Source organism: Boleophthalmus pectinirostris, unplaced genomic scaffold (assembly GCF_026225935.1).
Source record: "Boleophthalmus pectinirostris isolate CB_2022bp ecotype Guang Dong unplaced genomic scaffold, ASM2622593v1 HiC_scaffold_8, whole genome shotgun sequence".
Lineage (NCBI taxonomy): Eukaryota > Metazoa > Chordata > Actinopteri > Gobiiformes > Gobiidae > Boleophthalmus > Boleophthalmus pectinirostris.
Window position 1 is genome coordinate 1,661,902 of NW_026571515.1, and position 26,675 is coordinate 1,688,576.

General features: G+C 42.0%; 1 protein-coding gene across 4 annotated transcripts; it reads right to left on the reverse strand.

Annotated features, from left to right (window-relative positions):
• Positions 1 to 618: 618 nt before the first annotated feature.
• On the reverse strand, positions 619 to 20,368 carry gmeb2 (glucocorticoid modulatory element binding protein 2). 4 transcript variants are annotated; one of them, XM_055166359.1, is made up of 10 exons: positions 20,138 to 20,368; positions 17,774 to 17,922; positions 17,603 to 17,685; positions 16,056 to 16,180; positions 14,978 to 15,081; positions 13,763 to 13,923; positions 10,995 to 11,063; positions 9,566 to 9,703; positions 4,675 to 4,797; positions 619 to 1,554 (listed from the first exon to the last, which is right to left on the reverse strand). In XM_055166359.1, the coding sequence occupies exons 2-10, from the start codon at positions 17,905 to 17,907 to the stop codon at positions 965 to 967; spliced, it is 1,527 nt and encodes a 508-aa protein (XP_055022334.1). In that variant the 5' UTR covers positions 17,908 to 17,922; positions 20,138 to 20,368; the 3' UTR covers positions 619 to 964. The 4 variants fall into 4 exon arrangements, with proteins under 4 accessions (XP_055022334.1, XP_055022332.1, XP_055022333.1 ...); XM_055166357.1 differs by having other exon boundaries at positions 17,531 to 17,685; XM_055166358.1 differs by having other exon boundaries at positions 17,531 to 17,685; positions 20,125 to 20,368.
• Positions 20,369 to 26,675: the final 6,307 nt, after the last annotated feature.

Below are 26,675 nucleotides of genomic sequence, written 5' to 3' on the forward strand. Positions count from 1 at the left end.
GTGCCCCTGCCGTAGACGCCCCTGCCGTAGACGCCCTGCCGTAGACGCCCCTGCCGTAGACGCCCCTGCCGTAGACGCCCGCTGGAGGGTCTGTGGTGTGTTCGGTGATGTCATCAGCCTGTGCCGTCATGTATCTGTCTGCACTGACAATAAATATCTGCAATCCACCTATTTATAATTTATTTGACTTTCTGACATTTGTACAACAAACACACACACACACAAACACACACACACAAACACACACACCACATAAAGACACTTGTGAGCCAACTCAGGTTTAGTCCACATTATAAACCCTGGATTCCCTCCTGCTCCCCCTGCCTGTGGCTCCCTCTGTGGCTCCCTCTGCTGTCTGTGGCTCCCTCTGTGGCTCCCTCTGTGGCTCCCTCTGTGGCTCACTCTGTGGCTCACTCTGTGGCTCACTCTTGTGTGTGTAGATTGTCCTGTAGATGATTTCACATCAATCTGCCGAGGGACTGAAGATGGAGATGAGCCGCGCTGCTGTAAACTTTACATATTTACACTTGAAATGTTCATTAATCATCAGGATCATGAGCTGCTGTCACTTTACAAATCAAATCAATAAATAAGAAAAACATCAAGAGGATCAATAAACACAGTCCAGAAAGAAGCTTTAATGTAGGTAATAGAGTACACACACACACACACACACACACACACATACACACACACACATACACAAACAAAGAGACACACACACGTGCACCTATACACACACACACACACACACACACACACATTACACACATGTAAACTCAGACACACACGCACATACACACACTCAGACACACACACACACACACACACATGTAAACTCAGACACACACACACACACACACTCAGACACACACACACACACACACACACACACACACACACACAGTAAACTCAGACACACACACTCAGACACACACACTCAGACACACATGTGTGAGTCCGGTCAGTCTGTGGTGGACAGAGGTGGTTCCTCTGTGGCCTGCTCAGGGGCCTCCTCTTGAGCAGGGCTTTCTTGTGCCAGGTCCTGTGAGGGGCCCTCAGGTCCCTCAGGTCCCTCGGGTCCCTCGGGCTCGGGGCCCTCGGCGGTGGCGCCCGGGGCCTCTGTGGACAGAGCCTCCATAGTGGGGCCCTGCAGCGCGGTGGGCAGAGTGAGCAGCTGAAACTGCGGCCCCAGTACTTTGACCACGCCGTCCTGGAGCAGCGTGAGGTTGGAGGCGTCGGCGCTCAGGTCGCCGGCGGGCAGCGGCGAGGTGAGCAGAGTGTAGCCCCCCAGAGCCGAGCCGGCCTGGGCCCCCGCCACCGTCAGCACTTTGCCGAGAGGCAGTCCGCTCAGCTGGCTCAGAGGAAGGCTGATCTGCTGCGGCGACCCCCCCACGGCCGCCGGCCCCGACACCGCCCGGGTCAGACGGGGCCGTTTGGCGACCGGGGGCGAGGGCACCGGGGTCAGGGTCATCAGCACGTTGTTCAGATGCTGCGAGCGGCTCTTCAGCTCTTTGGCCCGCTTCCGATGCTCGTCACACTGCTGCTCCAGAGCTGTGGACACACACACACACACACACACACCAAACACACACAACACACACACACACACACACACACACACCGGGTTAATGACAGGATACAGCTGTGAGCACACGGAGCACAGACTCTGTCTACACTTCCACATATTAGATCTACAATTCTCCTCACATCACTTCCTCTGGACCAATCAGAGAAACACACACAGACGACATCCAAAAACACACACACAAACACAAAACACACACACAGACGACATCCAAAAACACAAAACACAAACACAAAACACACAACACAAACAGACAACATCCAAAAACACAAAACACAAACACAAACAGACGACATCCAAAAACACAAAACACAGGTCACGGTGTAAAAGACACAGTGCAAGGTTGTGAAAAGCGCTGGGCAGAGGTTGGGGGTTCGAGTCCCGCTGGTCTCCACAGGTGTTGTTGAGTTATTAGGGGTGGGACATTAATGCATTAATTATGATTAATTAATTACAAAGAAACAGTGCATTAAAAATATGAACCATTTTGTCACTTTTCCATTTCTCAGTGTGTGTAACTTTCTGTTCACTTTACAAGTTTAACCCTCGGAGACCTGAGCTGCTGTTTTTGACTTTTTTATGACCCGGTGAAGCTCGACCTCTTTTTTTTCTTCATCTGTGCAGAAAAGAGTTTCGTATCACAGACGCGGCTCGACCCGACGACACCATTAAAATGCAAAACCTGTGAGAGCGAGAACAGAAACACGACGCTCAGAAGGAAACGACTTCAGGTAAAATAACACTTGAACTTTAGTCTCTGCAGTTTTGGACACAGATTTTACCTTTGTCGACGATTTTGAAATAAAAAGCAATTAATTAATTATTTTTTCTAGATATTTTTCCAGACATTAAAAGAGCTCGAGTTTAAAAGTCGTGTCTGTGTGTTTTATTTGATGAAGTCGTCCACTAAAATTCATTTAGAAAAAATAAATGTTGCTTTTGGGGCAAATATTGTTCCAACTCTTTTTCACTGACAAAATTTCAAAACTTCTCCATGACTTTTTCATGACTAAAGTGAATTTTCCATGACTTTCCAGCACCTACATGTGTAAATTTGATCAGACTTTTAGTTCTAAATCTGAAATGTGAACTATTTCCACTCATCTTATGGTTTGGGATTATAGTTTTGAACATTCTAAATCCTTTCAGTGCATTTATTGTCGTCTCTTAAACAAAAGGTATCCAGGCCTCTGCTCAGATTCATTTCTCTCCAGTGACTAGATCAGGAATCAAAATACACTGGACGGTTTACAAAAACTCCGGAAGTGCGAGTTTGGGCACCGGCCAATCACAGAAGATTCAGATGTTCTGTGTTGGAAACGATTCCCCAGATCGAGGATTTAAAACCGGAACAAAGAGAATGTTTGGTGAATTTTATCTCGGGGAAAGACGTTATTGTTCTTCTTCCTATGGGATTTGGGAAAAGTTTAACATAGCAGTTATCCCCGTTAGCGATGCATTACATACGCCACGACCAAACAGCAGCGATTGGTTAAATAAAAAAAAAGTCCCCGTCTACCATCGAGTGAACGAATCCTAATGCTGCAGGTCACACGGTTTCTACGAATTGAAACCGTCTGATGAATCAGGCTAAACAAAAGACACAGACTTTCACAAATAATCAGAACAGCCTCATGAACTTAACAGAACACTGGAGCTGCGTGGAAGACATACTAAAATTCCATGACTTTTCCAGGATTTTCTTCACCGTGTTATGTGATTAATTGAGATAAATTAATTACAAAGCTGGTAATTAATAATGCATCAGTTTTATACAGCGCTTTTCTTTTCTGGACACTCAAAGACGTTTTACAGAGAATTATTCAGTCACTCCAGACCCGCTGGTGTAAACTACTACTGTAGCCACAGCTGCCCTGGGACAGACTGATGGAAGTGAGGCTGCCAATCTGCACCATCAGTCCCTCCGACCAACACCATCACCCACGCTCACGCCACTTTCATACTAGGCAATGTGGGTGAAGTGTCTTGCCTAAGGACACAACAACAGTTTTTATGACTGGTGCCTCCTGCGGCTCCTGATTTTCCCAGAGTCTCCATCCAAGTCCAGACCAGACCCGTCCTGCTGAGCTTCTGAGATCTGACGGAATCTGTGTGTCATTCGTTCATTTGTTTTTCAATATAAAACCAAAAATAAGAAAATGAATAAACAACTATTTTCTTCATTATTTGTCTCCAAAACCAAAATGAAAAAAACAGATAATGATTTGTTTTTTCAGTTTTCGAGTTTGTGTTTAAATGAAAAATGGAAAAAAACAGATAACGACCGTTTCCCGTTTACGTGACTCCGTGACTGTGATGCCGGAGTTTTGTGCCACATACAGACTGAACCAGGACTGATCCAAAACCAGGACCAGACCAGGACCAGAGCGGTCTGGTCCCCCTCTGGTCCTAGTCTGGTCTGGGTCTCAGTCCCGCTCTGGTCCCGGACGTGGATCAGTCCTGGTTCAGTCCGTATGCGGTGCAAAATTCCGGCATCACAGTCACGGAGTCACGTAAACGGGAAACGGTCGTTATCTGTTTTTTCCATTTTCCATTTAAACACAAAATTAAAAACTGAAAACACGAATCATTATCTGTTGTTTTCATTTTGGTTTTGAAGACAAATAATGAAGAAAATAGTTGTTTATTCATTTTCTTATTTTTGATTTTATATTGAAAAATGAATGAACAAATGACACACGGATTTGACGGGATCAGGATTATTAGATTTTTTTTTTTATCAAGTCCCACCCCTGTTCATTATATTAACACGACAGTTTCATTATTATTTTGAAGCCACATTGTGCAGCTTTTTATCAAAAAGACTAAAATGTGATTTCATTTTGGTTTGATGATTGTGCTAAAAAACAAAGCAATGACATCACGCCGGGGGTGCTCTACGTGCACCTCTGGCGGAACGATCAGCAGTTACCATGGAGACACACTCGATCAAACGCTGCCAGAAAAGTTTTCGACTCGTCTGATTAAAGCCGAGTCTGATTATGATTCTGGAGCGTGAGTCGGTCTAATGATGCGCGGAGGGTGGGGGGGGGGTCAGTGACAGGTGCGTCCCACAGCGCCCTCACCTGCCAGGCTGCGCGTGTACTGCTCCCGGTACCGGTCCATCTGGCTCTTGTGACTGGCCAGCACTTTCTTCACCAGGTCCAACATCCCAAAGTTCTGCACAATGTTATTCAGCAGCACAGCATCTGCACAGACACACAGACACGGGAGTTTGGTTAAAGGTTCGAGATCACACAGAACTAGGGCTGGGGATCATTAAGAAGCTGCCGATACGATACATATCTCGATACACAGGCCATGATACGATACATATCTCGATACAGTGCACTTTCGATTCGATATGATATATTTCAAATCGATTCGATACGGTTTAATAAAAAATAAAGTCTAAATCATGGCTGTGACGCTAAAAGTCTTTGTTAAACCACTTCTTGTGCAAAGTTCATATGAAACACAAACAATTTAATCATCAAAACAGTAAAAATGTCAAACAACAAAACTGTAGCACTGTAACAAAATAATTTAGTAAAACACACCTAAAAATCCTCTTAGTGATATATCGATACAGCAGCCCACGATATCGATACTGTATCATCACATTAAACGATATAATATATCGATATTCCGATATTTTTGCACACCCCTACACAGAACTGACTCTTTGAGCTTTAAGACGATTTATAATGTTGTTCCCTCATCAAAAAATGACCTGAAGTTAGGTTAGGTTAGGTCCAGTCGCTTTATTCGTACCCGTAGGTAAATTTGCTTTGCAGATTTGAGAGGCAGGTTCCACATTTCACATATCCACAAAACAAACAAACTAAATAAAGTGTTACAGATGCTCCAGTGCAGAATGGTTTGTTCCATAAACAACCAATTAAAATCATCCATCACGCTTGGCTAAAATCACAATAAATATTAAATATGTTAAAAACACACAATCTTAGATAAATAAATTACAATTTATTCATAAGTGCGACAGCAGCCGGAACGAAGCTCCTTTTAAAACAATTCGTTCTAGATCTTGGGACTAAAAAACTCTGACCAGAGGGAAGCAGCTGAAACTCTGAGTTTAGTGGATGTTGCTCGTCTCTTATAATCCTCTGGGATATTCTCTGTAACTGTCCTGAGTCCAGAGAGTCCAGAGACTCTGAGGATGAACAATCACCAAACTCGCCCATTTAACCGACTGATTCAGGGAGTTTGTGTTTTTAGCAGAAATGCTCCAAACCACGAGACCAAAGAAAACGTTAAAACTGATTCCATAAATGTTTTATAAAACAGTGTCATCATGGTTCTGTCTACGTCTACATGGTAAAAGTTGTGTTTGTTTCATTCACATGTTTGAGTAACACTTTACAGGCGAGTTTCAGCTGACGTCATTGTTATTAAAAGTCCGCGTTGCTGCTGGGAAATATTTTGGTCGGAGGCAAGAAACACGGTAGCGTCAAACACAGTGAGTAACCTCGCGTATTTATCCCCGATAATGTTAAATTCCTGCTGCATTATCGGATGCACAAACAGAAGCACGGAAGAAGGAAAATGTCTTTTTCATATTCTGAGTGAAAAGAACCACTAACGGTGAATTAAACGACTTTCAAACATCCGCAGAGCAAACGTAGAAGATCCTAACAAACCGTGGACTCCAACAAGTTCAACAACACATCCAGACTCTTGGAGGACTGAAATAATCCAAATGATTGTAGTGAAAGTGTTTGGAGTTTAAAAACACAGTGGAGCACTTCCTTCCCGTATTACCACATGATGACATCACAATGTGGAACAGAGCTCATTTCCACAGACTCATATCTTCTATCAAATAAGGCTCCAACTAAAGAAGAGAAAGAAACGACTGGAAACACTGAAATCTTTGTATTAAATTGTGTTAAATATAAAAAGTTTAACACTTTTATCACAGGCTGCAGTGTGAATTTCCTTTTATAATCTAGTGATATTTTATTTATACAGCACCTTTCTAAACAAAGTTACAACGTTTTCTACACTTGGAAACTGAAATGAAAATGATAACGATAAAATCAAATATTAAATCCAAACTATTCAATCATCTAATGTAGGTTTTCTGTCGCAAATTTAACACACACACGTCAATGTTTAACTGGTCAAAACAGAAAATAAAACCACAACACTTTCGAAACGTGACTTGTTACTCCACTTCTGCCTCGAGAGATGAAAACTTTAAAATAAAAAAAGTAAACTCTGACAGAGAGTCTCCTTCACACGCTCTGAGGTCTGAGGGCTCCAACTCGTCTCAAAAGCCGAGGTGACTCTGGGGTGACCCTGGGGTGACCCTGAGGGGTGACTCTGGGGTGACCCTGGGGTGACCCTGGGGTGACCCTGGGTGCTCTGGGGTGACCCTGACTCTGGGGTGACCCTGGGGTGACTCTGGGGTGGGGGTGACTCTGGGGTGACTCTGGGGTGACCCTGGGGTGGGGTGACTCTGGGGTGACCCTGACTCTGGGGGGACTGGGGTGACTCTGGGGACTGACCTGGGGTGGGGTGACTGACTGACTGGGGTGGGGTGACCCTGGGTGACCCCAAAACTCTGGGTGACTGGGGTGAAACTCTGCCGGGTGACCTGGGGTGACACCTGACTCAGAGGGCTCTCCTGGGGTGACACCGTGACTGACTTGCTGGGGTGACTTGAAGTGACTCGTTTAAAAACAAATTTTTACTCTCCGGCTTTTAACACAGCGTAAGAATCATGTGCTCCTCTGACTGTCTTTTATTGATTTTATTTGCAAATTTTAGTATCTTTTTTGTTTTTACTCACTTGATTATTTATTTATTTTATTTAACATGTACATTTATATTGTGCTACTCTGTGCAGCACTTTGGAGACTTTGTGTTGATAAAATGTGTTATACAAATAAAATTGGATTGGATCCTTTAAATAATTCACCTAAAAAGCGTGGGATGTTGGATTTTGAATGTTTGTAAATGTGTTTCAGAAACAGTTCTATCCCCCACACAACCTGGAGTCAGTCTCACACTCGGGTCTCTTCAGTCAACACGACACGTCTGTGAGATGTGTGTTTGAAGAGTCGTCCTTCAAACACAGCACACGAGGTGGAAAAGCTCCTCGTCTCCGTCACAGATCTGCATCATCGCGCAGGACAGCGGCCTGTTTACTTTTGCACTGGAGCGAGTCTGCTCCGTCTCACCGGGAGGTTTCCGGTCACAATCATCACGCTGGAATTGTTTAGAGCAAACTGATGTCACAGAGGAGCACGGCGCAGGGGCAGGTCTGTTCTGGGAAAATGTGAAAGCTTTCCACAAACGTCTCACCAGGCAACAGAGCGGGGGTTCCCAAAGTGTGGTGCCAGACGCAGACGCAGCTCCAGGCCAAACACAAAGTCTATACTATACTATACTCTATTATACTATTCTATTCTATACTACACTATACTTGCCACGTTTACATGAGAGCGTTACTTCCAAATAAAAATAATTTAATTCTGAATAAAAATTTATTCTGCTTTAAAAAGTCCATGTAAACACTTGAAGTTTGTGTTTTCCTCCGGTCGACGTAAATCTGTTGGTGTTTCTGTCCAATCAAAAACTTCCCCACACCCAGACGCTCAGACGTATTAAATAAAAAACATTTAACAACAATTCAGAAACTCCAAGGAGAATATTTTAATTTCAAATATTTTAAATCAGAATAATTAATTTGGAAATAAAAAAATCACGTAAACATGGCCACAGTTTCATTAAGTTTTATTATTTATCCTGTTCTCAACAGTTGTGATCTAAAACCTGCCGTGGGCGCCGCTCTGTTTGTTTATTTGTTGCTCTGTTTCATCCTTTGGTCAATTCTCACGCTGACTTTTAGCGCCCTCTGGTGGAGGTTTGAAACTCTTCAAGATCTATTTTAGTACATTTGTCCTCGCCTGGATTTCTTTCTTAAATTTGCGTTTAAATCTCCCCCTTTCATTGCCTAATGAAGTGTTATACATCCTTTTTTTCCACTACAACCTGTAATTTCACATCTGCTGCTGTAGTTGTGTCATGTGGCTGTAATAAAAACTACAGGACCAGAAATACACATGAAAAAAAAAAAAATAAATAAATAAAATTCACACTCTTTCATAGAAAACACACAGCAAACAAGTATAAACATTAAAAAATGCTTAATTTAGGGCCTTAGCTACAAAAGGTCAAGATATCAAGTCTGTAAGTAAAACTAAAAATCTCCTTATTGCCTCAAAACAAAAAAAGTGCAAAGGTCCACATGACTTGACTGGTGCAGGTCATGGAAACAGCTGGAGTCAGGTCCAGGTCACAGAGCCACATCACTTCCTGCATTTCTATGAGGTTTATTACATTTGGATTTGAACATTTGGACTCAAACAAACCTGAAAATAAAAATAGTAACAGATGTGCAAGATGCGTAACTTGCCATTTATTTGAGAAATATCTGCACTTAGAGCGACTTTTTCAATTGTTACAAACACAGACGCTCAGAGCATCGACCATTTTGACTCACTACACTCTTTGACAAAGTTTGGCCTAATCAAAATGGACGGAGCGCATGAGTTTGTTGGAAAACAAAACCTATTGGACACTCGTTTTCTCTACATCATCAGGCAGCGTTGTGATGTAGGATAATGCCGGAAATCTGCTCGGAAATCTGCTTTTCTCCGCTTTTTATGGTTGGAAAGTTATGCATGATTATGTAAAACATATTCTGCTGGTCTAGAAGGTTTGACAGAAAACAGCTTTGACATTAGAAATGTTTGGAAGTATAAATGCAGCGATCTGTTTACGGACGAAAGTGGAGAAGAAATGAGCCTTTAATGGGCTTCAAACTAAAACATGTTCCTGTCCAACCAACCCTGACCACAAGGGAACAAGAGGATCAAGAGTGAGGCTCAGGTGTTGTTTTTGTTGTTTTTGTTTTTGTTGTTGGTGTTTTTGTTGTTGTAGTCTGACCTTTGACCTGCAGCGGAGGGTCGTTGGCTCTTTCCTCCAGCCCCTTCAGAACGTCCTGGAGCTCCTTCTCAAAGTCCTGGACCACCTCGTCCAGCATCCCCGCCTCCTTCACCGCTTTCCAGAAGGTCACCGAGTCCTCTGCAAAACAACACAGAAGTCAGCATCAAGAACTTCAAAACGGGGTCCCCCAAAAGTCCTACGAGAGTCCACCAACCAAGAGTCCACTAACCAAAACTCCCCCAGCCAAGAGTGCACCAAGAGTCCACCAAGAGTCCACCATGAGTCCACCAAGAGTCCACCAAGAGTCCACCAAGAGTCCACCATGAGTCCACCATGAGTCCACCAAGAGTCCACCAAGAGTCCACCATGAGTCCACCAAGAGTCCACCATGAGTCCACCAAGAGTCCACCATGAGTCCACCATGAGTCCACCAAGAGTCCACCAAGAGTCCACCAAGAGTCCACCAAGAGTCCAAGAGTCCACCATGAGTCCACCATGAGTCCACCAAGAGTCCACCAAGAGTCCACCAAGAGTCCACCAAGAGTCCACCATGAGTCCACCATGAGTCCACCAAGAGTCCACCAAGAGTCCACCATGAGTCCACCAAGAGTCCACCAGAGTCCACCAAGAGTCCACCAAGAGTCCACCATGAGTCCACCATGAGTCCACCAGAGTCCACCATGAGTCCACCAAGAGTCCACCAAGAGTCCACCAAGAGTCAACCAAGAGTCCACCAAGAGTCCGAGTCCATGAGTCCACCAGAGTCCACCAAGAGTCCACAAGAGTCCCAGAGTCCACCAAGACCAGAGTCCACCAAGAGTCCACCAAGAGTCCACCATGAGTCCACCATGAGTCCACCAGAGTCCAAGAGTCCACCAAGAGTCCACCAAGAGTCCGCCATGAGTCCACCAAGAATCCTAGAAGAGTCCACTAACCAAAAGTCCCCCAGCCAAGAGTGCACCAAGAGTCCACCATGAGTCCTAAAAGAGTCCACCAAGAGTCCACCAAGAGTCCGCTATGAGTCCGCCATGAGTCCACCAAGAGTCCACCAAGAGTCCGCTATGAGTCCGCCATGAGTCCGCCATGAGTCCGCCATGAGTCCACCAAGAGTCCTAGAAGAGTCCACCAAAAGTCCACTAACCAAGAGTCTGACAAGAGTACCCAAGGAGTCCCCTAAGAGTCCCTGAGGAGGCCCCCAAAAGTGCACCAAGAGTCCTACAAGAGTCTCCCAGGAGTCCACCAAGTGTCCCCCAGGTGTCCACAATGAGTCACCCAAGAATCCACCAAGAGTTCCCCAAGAATCCAAGAGTCCCCCAACCAAGAGTCCCTCAAGAGTCCCCAAGAGTCCCCACGTAGTCCCCCAAGAGTCCACCACGAGTCCACCAAGAGTCCCCCAAGAGTCCCTCATGAGTCCAGAGTTCAGCCTTACCCCCAATGGCGGTGACCCACTCTGAGGCTTCGTCTGGGGACTCTGAGAAGGACAGAGTCATTCCGTTCACTAAACACAGACGAGGGCAGAATTAGAGCGGGGCAGATTTTCACTTTTACAGTTTTACAGTTTTAAATCAGTGAACTATAATTATAACTAAGGCTGTGTCCGAATGTCCACACTATCTCCAGCAGGGGGATCAGATATGTATCAGTTTTAGACTTTAGCCTGATGTGACCCAAAGCCGATCTGATCTTTTAATGACAGTCTGAACCACACAGATCTGTTTTTTTCAAATGTGACCCAGGACACTTGGATCTGTGCTCCTAAAACCCAAACAGATCTGATCTTTTGACTTGTGACTTTAGTCTGAACGGGCAGGTCACATTCATCCACCGACACGTCAAACTCAGAGTCTCGTCACTGGAGGGAAAGTGAGGTTAGAGAGTTTATTCATATTTGTGGGGATCGATGTGTTCAGGACAAATATCTGGGTTTCACGTGACGTCACAGGGCTTCGTTTGTCAGCGCGCAAAATCAGATGGAGGGCAGGAAGTGAACTGACTGGAGGAAAATGCCGATGTGTTGTGTAGTTTACGGCTGTGCCAATCGTTCTAACCGAGAGAAGGAAAAGAGATTTTTTTAGAGAACCGAATATAGTCGTCCACAAAGGTCAGAAATGGGAAAAGCTGACAGAACAACGCTGTAAAAAGTGGATTACAAACCTGTTTGCGGTCGGGAGGAGCAGAATTCACTAATGCTCGTGTCTGCAGTGACACTTCAACAAAGGTTTGTTACAAAGATAAACTGTTTTTTGTGGTTTACCTAAACATAAACGAATCATTAACGACTAACGACGTTTGTTGACATTAAATAGTTCAGATCGAGGTCACTGCCGATACACTGCAGTTTTTCCCATAACGTCGATACGCATAAAATAAGAGAAACACTCACCCCGGCCAAGACCAAAACATAATGATCATTTAGGCGTTTTGCACCGAGGTTGAGGATCCATCCACTGACAAAAAAAGTTCTATGCCTCCAAACTTTTGTACATCTTCATCTGTTGTCTGGTGTAGAACGATGTCTGAAGAGCTCAATAGTTCGTGATCTCCTCTGCCTCGATTGTCGGCAAATCTTTTACTTCGGCTGAAAATTCTCTCATTTTCAATAAGATCAGGGTCACGCCCGATATATTTGTCGACTAACTGCTCGTACTTTTGCCTCGCTCCTGGCTCTAAATCCTGACAATAAGAACTCTTCTCCATATCTGTGTTCTCCAGAGCCGTGTTTGTTTGTCGTGTTTGTCTTCAGTTTCTGCCCTCCACCTGAAATTCGCGCATCATCGTGATCACGTGACTGAAACCCTCCTATTGGAGGAGTCTTATCTGAACCGGACGGTTTTTAAAATGATCGCCGAAGAAATGTCCGAGCGCGGCTACAGACGTCCTGGCTCCAATGTCAATGAAAAATAAAAAGCTTGCAACACAAATACAAGGAAACTATAAACTCAAACAAACTGGACTGGATTTTGGGAGACAAGCCCAGATTTTAGGAGACTTCCATAAACACTGAGCCCACTCGCTGTGTGTGACGTCGTCGTGTCCTCTGATGCTCATGGGGGACACTTTTGGGACATTTAAGGAGATCACACACAAGTCACATTTAACTGGAAATGTAAACGACCTAGCAAAAAAAAATCTGATTTAAAAAAAAAACACAAATTGAGCATTAAGCATGTGACATGTGACTTCAGTGTGAACGGCCAAAGTGCATTCATCCATCTACACGACACAAACGTCACTATTCTGCGCTGAAGTAGGAGAAAATTGTTAATAAACTCCGTGTGACTGAAGTGAAGCACATCTCCACTCACCACAAAACACCACGACCAAAAACCTCGTCCTTCTCCTTCTCAATCTCCTCCTTAAAACAAGTCAGTTGTTCATGTTCTGGCTCCGGTACGAGAGGAACTTTAAAATCTCCAGGTGCTCGATGCTGCGTCCATGTTTGGACAACTTGTGTAAACACAGAGACGCTCGCTGCGGTTGACGTCGTCGTGTCTCCAGTGTCACATGTGGGACACTTTTGGACCGTTTAATGTTCACACTGGAGTCACATACAAGTCACATTTAACTGGAAATGTGAACGACCTCGAAAAAACATCGGATTTCACAAAAAAATTGGAATTGAGTCAATGAGATTCATTCGGTCTTCCAGTATTCTATGTTATTAGGTTCTTTTTTTCAGACCTGGAGTGTTATTTCATACCTGACAGTTTCGACCTGTAGGAAGACGGCGCCAAAACCTGTTTAAATCATCTGACCAGACACGTCACAGAAACATCACGTGACTCTGAGGAAGACGCTAGTGAACAGTCCAAACTGTCAGGTATGAAATAACACTCCAGGTCTGAAAAAAATAACCTAATAACATAGAATCTGAATTGAGCGTTAAGCCCTGCAGTCTGAACGTCGCCTATTTGTGCGTCCGATAATGCAGCAGGAATTTACCATTATCGGGGATAAATACGCGAGGTTACTCACTGTGTTTGACGCTACCGTGTTTCTTGCCTCCGACCAAAATATTTCCCAGCAGCAACGCGGGCTTTTAATAACAATGACGTCAGCTGAAACTCGCCTATAGAGTGAACGAGGGGTGAGGGGCTGGGGGAGACATTCGGACACAGACTAACAGTAATCGTCAATGAATTAAGTTTATAGTTTAACCAAAAAAAGAGTTAGTGATGGTGAAAGTTTGGCGCGTACAGTCCGGGGCCGGGGTGGTGGCGGTGGACAGCAGCTCCGAGGCCCCGTCCACACTCAGGGACACTTTGGCCCCCACCAGGTCGATCTTGGTACTGCGGCAGGTGTTGGAGCAGACTTTGGAGTGTTGGTAAAAGTCCAGCTCTCCGGAGTCCATGATCTTCCTGCGGGACGCGAAGCAAAAAGGTGATTCAGCTGGACTAAGTTTGTTTTTATCGTGAATATGTCTGTGTAAGTGGTTTCTTCAGTTCTGACCAAACCTCAGGTACGAGCAGCGTAAAATACCAAATAATATCCGGGTTTCATTTATCCGCCGGGTCTACTGGAAACACCGGGACTAAACCAGGACTAAACCAGGACTAAAACAGGATTTAACCAAGGACTAAAACCAGGACTAACCCAGGATTTAACCAGGATTTCATCAGGACTAAACCAGGACTAAAACCAGGACTAAGCCAGAACTAAGCCAGGACTAAACCAGGACTAAAACCAGGACTGAACAAGGACTAAACCAGGACTAAACCAGGACTAAAACCAGGACTGAACAAGGACTAAACCAGGACTAAACAAGGACTAAAGCCAGGACTAAACTTGAACTAAACAAGAACTAAAACCAGGTCTAATCCAGGACTAAAACCAGGACTAAACCAGGTCTAAACCGGCACTAAAACAGGATTTAACCAGGACTAAACCAGGTCTAAACCGGCACTAAAACAGGATTTAACCAGGACTAAACTAGAACTAAAATTAGAACTAAACAAGAACTAAAACCAGGACTAAAACACGATTTCATCAGGACTAAACCAGGAATAAACCAGGTGTGAAACCAGCACTAAAGCAGAACTAAACCAGGACTAAACCAAGTGCAGGTGTATATTTTCATAAATAAATCACTGGTTCCAAATAAACGCCGAGTCTAATGTATTTAAAAAAAAAAATAAATAAATAAAAAAATCAAGGAAGAAAACGTGAGCACTGACGCTGCACGTTTTTCTTTTTCACTTTGCAGCCCCTGATTTTCTTTGTTTTGTTTGAGTCTGAAGTTGGAGCTGTAAATAACAGATTAAACCTTAAACTCCCATTTCTGTTCAGAGAAGGACAGTGTGAGCGATAAAGTGCTCTGACACAGAGTCTGGACAGAACGATCGTGCGGTTTGGGATTGGTCATTGTCTTTATCGTCGTCTTCGTCTTTATCGTCGTGGTTACAGCGGCGTTACCTGAGCATGGTGCCGTTGAGGCGGATGGCTCTTTTCCAGTCCTTCAGAGTCGACTTCCCCGCTAAACACACAAACTCTTTAGGACTGATGAGCTGAGAGTTGAACTGAAAGACAAAAAGAACAGAATGAGACTCAGAGGAGGCTAACAACAGAGCAGAGAAGAAGAGCAGAGGAGCAGAGGAGCAGAAGAGCAGAGGAGCAGAGGAGTAGAGAAGCAGAGGAGTAGAGAAGAGCAGAGGAGCAGAGGAGCAGAGGAGCAGAGGAGCAGAAGAGCAGAGGAGCAGAGGAGCAGAGGAGCAGAGGAGCAGAGGAGCAGAGGAGCAGAGGTCCAGAGAAGCAGAGGAACAGAGGAGCAGAGGAACAGAGGAGCAGAGGAACAGAAGAGCAGAGGAGCAGAGGTCCAGAGGAAGCAGAGGAACAGAGGAGCAGAGGAACAGAGGAGCAGAGGAACAGAGGAGAGGAGCAGAGGAACAGAGGAGCAGAGGTCCAGAGGAGCAGAAGAGCAGAGGAGCAGAGGTCCAGAGGAGCAGAGGAGCAGAGGAACAGAGGAGCAGAGGAGCAGAAGAGCAGAGGAGCAGAGGAGCAGAGGTCCAGAGGAGCAGAGGAGCAGAAGAGCAGAGGAGCAGAGGAGCAGAGGAGCAGAGGAACAGAGGAGCAGAGGAGCAGAGGAGCAGAGGAGCAGAGGAGCAGAGGAGCAGAGGAACAGAGGAGCAGAGGAGCAGAGGAGCAGAGGAGCAGAGGAGCAGAGGAGCAGAGGAGCAGAGGAGCAGAGGAGAGAGCAGAGGAACAGAGGAACAGAGGAGACAGAGGAGAGCAGAGGAGGAACAGAGGAGCAGAGGAGCAGAGGAGCAGAGGAGCAGAGGAGCAGAGGAGAGAGCAGAGGAAGCAGAGGAGCAGAGGAGCAGAGGAGCAGAGGAGCAGCAGAGGAGCAGCAGAGGAGCAGAGAGCAGAGGAGCAGAGGAGCAGCAGAGGAGCAGAGGAGCAGAGGAGCAGAGGAGCAGAGGAGCAGAGGTGAACAGAGGAGCAGCAGAGGAGCAGAGGAGCAGAGGAGCAGAGGAGCAGAGGTCCAGAGTTGTACCTGCACACACTTCACATTGATCCCAGGACACACAAACTTCTTCCAGATCAGAGTGGCTTTGGCGTCTCCGCACGTGATGGAGTAGAAGACGTCTGCCTCTGTGTCCACCTCCTCCGACAGTTTCACTACAGAAGAAGAAAGAGCTCAGTCAGCCTCAAACATCACACTGAGATGTTGTGAAGAGCTGTGCAGGCCGAGAGGAGCACCACGGTCTCCAACACAACCTCTACTTCAGAATCAGGGTTTTCTTTTCACAGCTCTTTTGAGTTTAGACGTTAATTTTAATCTACAAAATAAAATTATAACTGAAATGTCTTTTTTTGATACTGTTTAAATGTTTTTTGGTCATGTTTGTCATTGAAGTGACCATATTTAGATCAGACAATCCACACTGTCCAGCTCCTGGGCCACATCCGGCTCTTTTGTCGACTCTGATCGTCCCGTTTAAGCTCATTTGGATTTACAAAATAAACATATTTTATCATTTTACCTCATGCTTGGACTAAAGCTGCATTGCTTTTGTTTTAGATGTGTTTTTTTTATTACATTTTATGTCTGGCAGCTTCACTTTTTCATTGTTTAGTCAGGACTAGTGACGGGCATTCGATGAAATGTTCTTAATCGATCGTCGGAAGAATTAACGATCGATTATCGATTAATCATTAACGTTTTTATATTAAAATGATCATCATTATTATTACTATCTGCACTAATCTGCATAAATAAACTCAACTTTACGACATATAAACATAACGACTCTAGATCCACATCAGCTGTTTGACATTATAATGTGTTTAATTCAGTTTTGTTCAAATCTCACAGAAACAAAACTTAAAACCACATCACTAATTTACATAAACTAAGTGAAGATAAAACTCCAGCTCTTGTGTCGCTGATGTGGTTCAACTTGTGTTGGATTAAAAGACATGACTCAGGTGAATACAGGTCAGTGTGACCAGATTTGTGTTTGTCAAAACCAGGACAGCGTACGGGGGGAGGGGGGCGGGGCCTCGTCATCCACATTGAGCGAACTTTTTCCCACTGGACACAGAAACATATGTGCTGCTTTATACACTGTGCACATGGACTCACACTTGTCCCAACGCAACGGAAAGTGTGGAATTTCTTCTACAAATCCTGGTTAAATCCACATTTGTGCTTCGGTTCGTTACAGACTGACCCACTGTTTGTGTCTCGCTCCTTCTGATGCAGAGACACATGTACACACCTGTTTGGTCCACGACACACAAACATACATTCAGTTTGTCCATTAAAATGAACGTAATCAATGAAATTCTTAATGATCAATTATCGATTAATCGACTAATCGTGCCCATCCCTAATCAGAACAATAAGATTTACTGCTTTTTATAAAGAAACACAATTAATATTCTGCAGAATTGAGTTAAACATTTTAGCCTCCACAATATTTCCTGTTTCTCATGTGGCCCCATGGAAAAAATAATAGCCCAAACCTGATTTAGAGTCACCAAAAGTCATTGTTATGAATCTAAACTGCTGTGTGTGACGGAGTGTGCAGTGCTGACCGATGACCGCCTCTTTGGACAGAGCGTCTGCAGCAGAGGTCTCAGCCTGGGCCTCCTCTGGGGTCCCCACGGACATCTCTTCACTGGAGGAAATAAAACACACGGCGAATAAAAAACTGACCACACAAACCTTTCGAAAGTTTAAACTCTGCAGACGTCCTGAAGGAAAACCTTTGTTTGGAGGCGAGTTGCGCAGAGACCAGCACGGCCTTCTCCTCGTCCTCCTCCTCGGGCACTTCCCTCACCGTCTCCGGGAGAACGATCACCACCTCCCCCACCCCGGACATGTTCACCTCCGAGGCCATCAGGGCAGGTGCATCCTGCCACAGCGACAGGGACAAGGCAGAGTTAAGACTGGCGCCATAAATACAAAATCCACTTATCGTTCAGTAAATGAAAGATGGAACAATCATTTTTAAAATTTCCTCAATAATTCTGTGTGGGGACTTTTCTTTGAACAAATGCTGTTTGTTAGTTTATTTATTTATTTGTATAATTTTTTTATTATTATTTTATTTAGTTCGTTAGTTTTTTATTTATTTTATTTATTTAGTTTAATTAGTTTGTTTTTTAAAATTTAGTTAGTTTTTATTTATTTAGTTTAATTAGTTAGTTTTTTATTTATTTTTATTTTATTTGATTTATTTACTTATTTAGTTAGTTAGTTAGTTTAATTAGTTAGTTACGTTTTTATTTATTTATATTTTATTTATTCATTTTTATTTTATTTATTTATCTATTTATCTACTATTTATTTATTTATTTAGTTAGTTATTAAATTTGAGCTGCTCAGTGTGGAAAAAATAACTTTGAATTGAAATTAACTGTTAAACTGCCTCATTCTTCTGTTTATTTATTTTATTTATTTATTTACTTATTTAGTTAGTTTAATTAGTTAGTTAGTTTTTTAATTTATTTATTTATATTTTATTTATTTATTTAGTTTTTTTTATTAATTTTTATTTTATTTATCTATTTATCTACTTATTTATTTAGTTAGTTAGTTATTAGATCTGAGCTGCTCAGTGTGGAAAAAATAACTCTGAATTGAAATTAACTATTAAACTGTCTCATTCTTCTGTTTAATTACTGCAGCTCATGTTTTTATAACAGTGTTGTTGAGAATCGTGTTTGGGGATGATCCTGCTGATCCTGAACAGTGACATAAACATAGTTCCAATATCATGTTTAGTTATTTCATCATATTATCTGTATTTTCTTGAGCAATATTTCATATTTCTGAACATGTTATCGTGACAGGCAAAGGCAAAGTCAAACACTTTCATTTAGAGAAATACAAATTAAATAAAATTATTACAGTGTTATTACAGAAACCCAAAGAAAAGAACATTACATTTCAATTTAAACGTTAACCAGGGTGAGCAGATTTTCAAAATTCTAAACTGGAACACACCCGGGCTAGGATGTTTGCTGTAAACACAAAAGATTCTTGGGTCAGTCATGATTTGAGGGATTTCTGACATTGCGTTTTTTTAAATTTTTTTTTTATTTTATGGTCATTTGCAAACACGGTTTTCTGTATTTTGGTAAAACAAATGACAATTTATGCTCCTCTTTACTGTTGGCATGGATCAGATCAAAAATTGTGATAAACCTGGTTTAGACCTGATGTAGTTCTGGTTTAGTCTTAGTTTAGTCCTGATGTAGTCCTGGTTTGGTCCTGATGTAGTTCTGGTTTGGTCCTGATGTAGTTCTGGTTTAGTCTTAGTTTAGTCCTGGTTTAGACCTGGTTTAGTCCTGGTTTAGACCTGGTTTTAGTCCTGGTTTAGTCTTAGTTTAGTTATGGTTTAGTCTTAGTTCAGTCCTGGTTTAGTCTTAGTTCAGTCCTGGTTAAGTCTTAGTTTAGCCCTGGTTTAGTCTTAGTTTAGTCCTGGTTTAGTCTTAGTTTAGTCCTGATTTAGTCCTGGTTTAGACCTGGTTTAGTCCTGGTTTAGTCATAGTTTAGTCCTGGTTTAGACCTGGTTTTAGTCCTGGTTTAGTCTTAGTTTAGTCCTGGTTTAGTCTTAGTTCAGTCCTGGTTTAGTCTTAGTTTAGTCTTGATTTAGTGCTTGTTTAGTCTTAGTTTAGTCCTGGTTTATTCTTAGTTTAGTCCTGGTTTAGTCTCAGTTTAATCCTGATTTAGTCTTAGTTTAGTCCTGATTTAGTGCTGGTTTAGTCTTAGTTTAGTCCAGGTTTATTCTTAGTTTAGTCCTGGTTTAGTCTTAGTTTAGTCCTGGTTTAGTCTTAGATTAGTCCTGATTTAGTCCTGGCTTAATCTTAGTTTAGTCCTGGTTTAGACCTGATATAATCCTTGTTTAGTCTTAGTTTAGACCTGGTTTAATACACATTATTATTATTATTATTATTACATTGTTATTATAAAAATCCACAGAATAGAACTTAGTACTTTTCGTTTAAATTAACCCGGATCACTGTCTTTTTACACAGTCTGTACTTTTACCTTTTACTTGACACAAAACACAACATAAATATAAATAAACACGAATAAAAACAGAGATTACCCCGGGCTCGTACCTCCTTTAACACGGACCAGAGGATGATGGAGGAGAATCTCTTCTTTACCCGTTATTTACTCATTTATTTACTCCGTGAGCTGTTTGAGTCACGCCACCATTAACTCTGCTCCGTCCGTTTAATGATGAACTTAAAGATGTGTGAATATTTCAGGTTTTATTTTCCGGTGATGAAGAATTACGCGCGTCTTTTGGGGCTCGATGCTAACTATGCTAACGGTGCTAACAAACAGCGCTTCTTCTTCTTCTTTGTGTTTTCAGTCCCACACGCGCGCGCGCTCAGATACACCGCCCCCTCTGGTCAGAACGCGGCACTACAACTGTCCAAACGAACCGACGTCAACATCAACAAACGCGACAATTCAGAGAGAAAAAGCGACTTGTTTTGATACACTTTTTACTATTTCGATGTTGTTATTTATTTCATTACGCACGTTTTACTGTACACTCGATTTTACGCAGAGAAGTTGTAACTTAGAGTAAGCAGACGTCGCTATTTCCCCGGGACAGTCAAAGTTTTGTCACAGTACCAGCAGATTTATCCAAAACCAGTGATTTGTCCCAGTTTTATATAAGACATATTCTAGGTGTCCCTATTTTTGACTAACCTGATACATAAATTACATAAATAATTTGATTTGTTTCAGTAAAATACAGAAAATCTGCAAAACACAAAGAAAATGTGACTGTACTGACTTACGTGAAGTCATGAATGGTCTCTGAATAATTTCAATCAAGAACAAAAAAAACAAACAAACAATAAAACTGATAAAACAGTATATTATTATTATTATTATTTTTTTTTTGATTAGTGAAAGAAACTTCATATTAAATATTGGAAATAAAGGTCGAAATCTGTTTTTTGGTTTTTATTTTTTATTTGTTTGTTTTGTTTGGTTGGTTGTTTTTTTGTTTTGTTTGACAACAAAGCAAAAAAAAAAATCACTTAATTGTTTTTCGTTCTTAATTGAAATTCAAAATAACTAATTGTACACAGACCTTAATTACGCGCTCGTTTCACATTTTTTTATTAAAACAAAACACCAGTTTGTCCCAGTTTTTATTTTGAAAATCTGGTCCTCCTAAAGTAGTAGAAGAAGACAGAGAAGGACGCATGCGCAGATCGAGTCGTTCGGTGTTTGTGTTGAACATTTGTTGTGTAGATTTCCAGATTTGCACAGATTTGTTTGATCAGAAGAACACGTGGATCTATGAAAGAAGAAAAAGAAACACTGCGGGTTATTTCAGCAGCACGTGCACGAGGAGCGCGCGGGTAAATGGCGGGCGGCGCGTGGGCTGAGCGCGTGCTCCAACTCCTGAGGCGCATGAACGGATTCTGGTCTCCAGGTGAGCTCCTGACAGGTGAGCTCCTGACAGGTGAGCTCCTGACAGGTGAGCTCCTGACAGGTGAGCTCCTGACAGGTGAGCTCCTGACAGGTGAGCTCCTGACAGGTGAGCTCCTGACAGGTGAGCTCCTGACAGTGTGCAGGAGCTCTCTGCAGGTGAGTCTGTGTCCTCTGTTCCTGCAGATTTATACAAAACCACTGATTTGTTCCAGTTTTATACAAGAAATGTCCCAGGTGTTTCTGTTTTTGACTAATTTGATCAAAACACACAGATGCACTGACCCCATGTTCCTGTCCCTCTGTCCTGATCTCCTTCCATCACCTGTTATCAGTATTTAATACAACTTAATTACACTGTAATAATTAACACTGTGTGATATTTAACACTGTGTGATATTTAACACTGTGTGATATTTAACAGTGTGATATTTAACACTGTGATATTTAACACTGTGTGATATTTAACACTGTGATATTTAACACTGTGTGATATTTAACACTGTGATATATAACACTGTGTAATATTTAACACTGTGTAATATTTAACACTGTGTGATATTTAACACTGTGTGATATTTAACATTGTGATATTTAACACTGTGTGATATTTAACACTGTGTGATATTTAACACTGTGTGATATTTAACACTGTGTGATATTTAACACTGTGATATTTAACACTGTGATATTTAACACTGTGTGATATTTAACACTGTGATATTTAACACTGTGTGATATTTAACACTGTGATATTTAACACTGTGTGATATTTAACACTGTGTGATATTTAACACTGTGTGATATTTAACACTGTGATATTTAACACTGTGTGATATTTAACACTGTGATATTTAACACTGTGTGATATTTAACACTGTGATATTTAACACTGTGTAATATTTAACACTGTGTAATATTTAACACTGTGTGATATTTAACACTGTGATATTTAACACTGTGTGATATTTAAACACTGTGATATTTAGTGATATTTAACACTGTGTAATATTTAACACTGTGATATTTAACACTGTGTGATATTTAACACTGATATTTAACACTGTGATATTTAACACTGTGTGATTATTAGTGTTAGTGTGCGTTGCCTTGAGTCTGGTACGATACATTTCATGATTTACGTGTCACAATTCAATATCCCGATATTAAACCATCGGAGGAGATGTTGCAATTTATCAGTAATTATCTATTAAAACAGTCAACTGGATCTTCATGAGAAACAGTTGTTTGAAATATATTTTATACATTTTCCAGGACTTTTGTGAAAAAATATAATTTTCAAAATTGATTCGATGCATTTTAAATTGATTAGAGAATTGTGCAATGAAGTGTCATGATATATCACTATATATATATAAAAAATGTGTTCTCACCTTCCACGGTGGTTGGTCTCTCACCCTCATTGAGCTCGGGTCGTCTACCAGAGGCCTGGAGCTTGACAGTTCTGCGCAGTATCTTTGCTGTTCCCAGTACTGCACTTTTCTGGACTGAGATGTTCCGTTGTTTTTCCCGGTATCTGTTGTAGCCACTCTTCCAGTTTGGGGGTTACAGCCCCGAGTGTCCGATCACCACAGGCACCACTGATGCCTTTACTTTCCAGGCTCTCTCCAGCTCTTCCTTGAGCCCCTGGTATTTCTCTAGCTTCTCGTGTTCCTTTTTCCTGATATTACCATCGCTTGGTATTGCGATGTTCCACCACCACGGCTCTGCTCTGTTTCTTATCCACCACCACTATGTCTGGTTGGTTCGCCATCACCATTCTGTCAGTCTGTATCTGGAAGTCCCACAGGATCTTGGCTCGGTCATTCTCCACAACCTTTGGAGGTGTGATATGTCGCTCCATGTATGTCGCATACATGGAGCGACATATAATATATATATATATATATATATTTTTTTTTTTTCCACTTGCAAAAACAATAGACAAAAACAAAGGACATACAAGTTCACAATCATGACAAGGACAATAACAAAACATGACAAATGCATCACACACATGTACATACACACATGTACATACACACATGGATATACACATTATATATACATGCACATGTGTGTGTGTATGTACATACACCTACACACATGTACATACACATACTGTAATGTGTACACACATGTGTGAACACACACTGACATACACATGGACATATATACAGTTAAATGCACAAAAGTTGTGGCTACAAACCTGTCAAAAGAGTTCAGAATTTCTCCCCCAACTAAGAAAATTTGTTACCACCGATTTTTATGAAATTTTTTATTCTTTTCAGATTGAACACATTATTCCTCCAAAATAAAACAAAACTCCACAAACTGACAAAAAAACAATATTTATGGATTCAGCATTTTTCACATAAAAAATACATTTCTTCCCCATAAGAATGATCAGGTTTACAATGTCCCTTCACTTTGTTTCTCCCTAAAAAAACCCGGTAATACTGACAGGAGGAACAGCTCAACTTCAGTAACATTACAGGATGTTTTGTATTTCCTGTAAACGTTCACGTTGTGGTTCCAGGCTCGAGTCGCGCTCGGTGTTTTCCGTTTGAGATCGACGGCGTCCGGGTGGGTTGGGTCCCTCCTCACGTGGCCTCGGCGCTGGAGCCGTACCCCGAGGTCTTCAGCGTGTCCACAGGGGGCGCCGTGTCCCTGTCCCCCGCGCTGGACTCCTACACCGCGAGGTCCGAGGCCGTGGACGCCGTGCTCCAGAACTTCAGGAAACAAGACGCCTTCAGCTGCCTCAGAGGATGGAGGGACGAGGTGAGTCTCAGGACGGAGCCCGAAAAGTCTGATCAGTCTGCACATGTAGGAGCCGTGAAGTCGTGGAAAATACACACAGCACGAATCTCAGACTTCAGGTCATCGTACAATCCAGACTGGGAAGGATCCTCAGAAAAAGTGAACATCAAACCTCCATGTTTGTTTTCCCAGTGGGACGTGTCTATTGACAAAGTCCATCTTTTCAAGTCTTTTGAACCATGTCACTTTTGTTTCTGGTTCTGATATTGTCATATTTTAGTTTGGGGATTCGGACATCGTAATTATCAGTGTTGGGGAGTAACAGATTACATGTACCAGAGTAATCAGAGTACAAATGATGAGTAACTGTATTCAGTTACAGTTACTGTTTCAGTGAGTGGTAAACCAGGTCTAAACCAGGACTAAACCAGGTCTAAACCAGGATTAAACCAGGACTAAAACCAGGACTAAACCAGGACTAAACCAGGACTAAATCCTGCTGTGTGGACGTGTTTCTTCTTCTTCTATCAATAATATTTTTAATTTGGTTCAGTAAAATCTGGACTTTTTATTTTCTTTTATCAGACAAAACTTCTTATGTGAAGATTTCCTCGTCTTTGTTTCTCTACAACAAATCAAATAATCCAAAGTAATCAGATTACATTACTCACTTTAAGTAATTTAATGGATTCTGTTACAAACTACATTTTGGTGTGTGTAATCTGTAATCTGTAGGGGATTACATTACAAAAGTAACACTCCCAACACTGGTAATTGTTGTGGTTGTTGGATCCAAACAGCGGAAAACGACTTGAGAAATGTGTTTGTGAACTTCATAAATGTAAAAGTGAATCAGATGTGTGTGACTCAAACCTCTGTTCAAACTGTTTCTCTTCCCAACGGAATTGAAAAATAGTGAAAGGTGAAGGTGATGGGCAGGATTGATCCACAGGAAGAACCAAAAAGGAAACATTTGTCTGACTAAGAAATCATCCTGAGTTTACAGAGAACATTTTGTATGTGGAGCAACAACAAAACAAAAATCCTGTTTGTTAATGTAGAGGAGCAGAAGACAAACAGACTGAGCTGCACTTTCTTGTTCTTGTGGTTTTACAGAAACATCACGTCTTGGTCTCTTTGCAGTGGAAGGTGTTTCTTGGTGAACAGTTGGAGACTTTCACTTTGGCGTTGACTTTTTAAATTCATAACCGAGGTTGAACAACGGATCAGGATTTTGTTTTGTCGTGGCTCCACATACAAAATGTTCTCTGTAAACTCAGGATGATTTCTTAGTCAGACAAATGTTTCCTTTTTGGTTCTTCCTGTGGATCAATCCTGCCCATCACCTTCACCTTTCACTATTTTTCAATTCCGTTGGGAAGAGAAACAGTTTGAACAGAGGTTTGAGTCACACACATCTGATTCACTTTTACATTTATGAAGTTCACAAACACATTTCTCGAGTCGTTTTCCGCTGTTTGGATCCAACAACCACAACAATTACCAGTGTTGGGAAGTTTACTTTTAAAATGTAATCCCCTACAGATTACAGATTACATACACCAAAATGTAGTTTGTAACAGAATCCATTAAATTACTTAAAGTGAGTAATGTAATCTGATTACTTTGGATTATTTGATTTGTTGTAGAGAAACAAAGACGAGGAAATCTTCACATAAGAAGTTTTGTCTGATAAAAGAAAATAAAAAGTCCAGATTTTACTGAACCAAATTAAAAATATTATTGATAGAAGAAGAAGAAACACGTCCACACAGCAGGATTTAGTCCTGGTTTTAGACCTGGTTTTAGACCTGGTTTTAGTCCTGGTTTAGACCTGGTTTAGACCTGGTTTAGTCCTGGTTTTAGTCCTGTTTTAGTCCTGGTTTAGTCCTGGTTTTAGACCTGGTTTAGTCCTGGTTTAGTCCTGGTTTTAGACCTGGTTTAGTGTCCAGCAATGAGTGGAATTACCGAGGAAAAAAAAAAGCCCAAAATGTGAAAACAGGAAAATCCATTTATTTCAACAAAGTAACTGTAATCCAATTACCACTCACTGAAACAGTAACTGTAACTGAATACAGTTACTCATCATTTGTACTCTGATTACTCTGGTACATGTAATCTGTTACTCCCCGACACTGATGATTACAATGTCCGAATCCCCAAACTAAAATATGACAATATCAGAACCAGAAACAAAAGTGACATGGTTCAAAAGACTTGAAAAGATGGACTTTGTCAATAGACACGTCCCACTGGGAAAACAAACATGGAGGTTTGATGTTCACTTTTTCTGAGGATCCTTCCCAGTCTGGATTGTACGATGACCTGAAGTCTGAGATTCGTGATGTGTGGATTTACTTTAGCTCCTGAAAAAGTCATGGCAAAGTTTTGAAGTTTTGTCCCTGCGTGCGCCTCCACTAAACACAAACTGCTTCG

Excerpts from the sequence above, each read along its gene's own strand:
- gmeb2 (XM_055166357.1), bottom strand. The coding sequence starts at position 17,907 with ATGGCCTCGGAGGTGAACATGTCCGGGGTGGGGGAGGTGGTGATCGTT. Across the intron at positions 13,924-14,977 it reads CTCAACGGCACCATGCTCAG|GAAGATCATGGACTCCGGAG; the intron begins GTAACGCCGCTG and ends CGCGTCCCGCAG. Across the intron at positions 4,798-9,565 it reads CCCTCCGCTGCAGGTCAAAG|ATGCTGTGCTGCTGAATAAC; the intron begins GTCAGACTACAA and ends GTGTCTGTGCAG.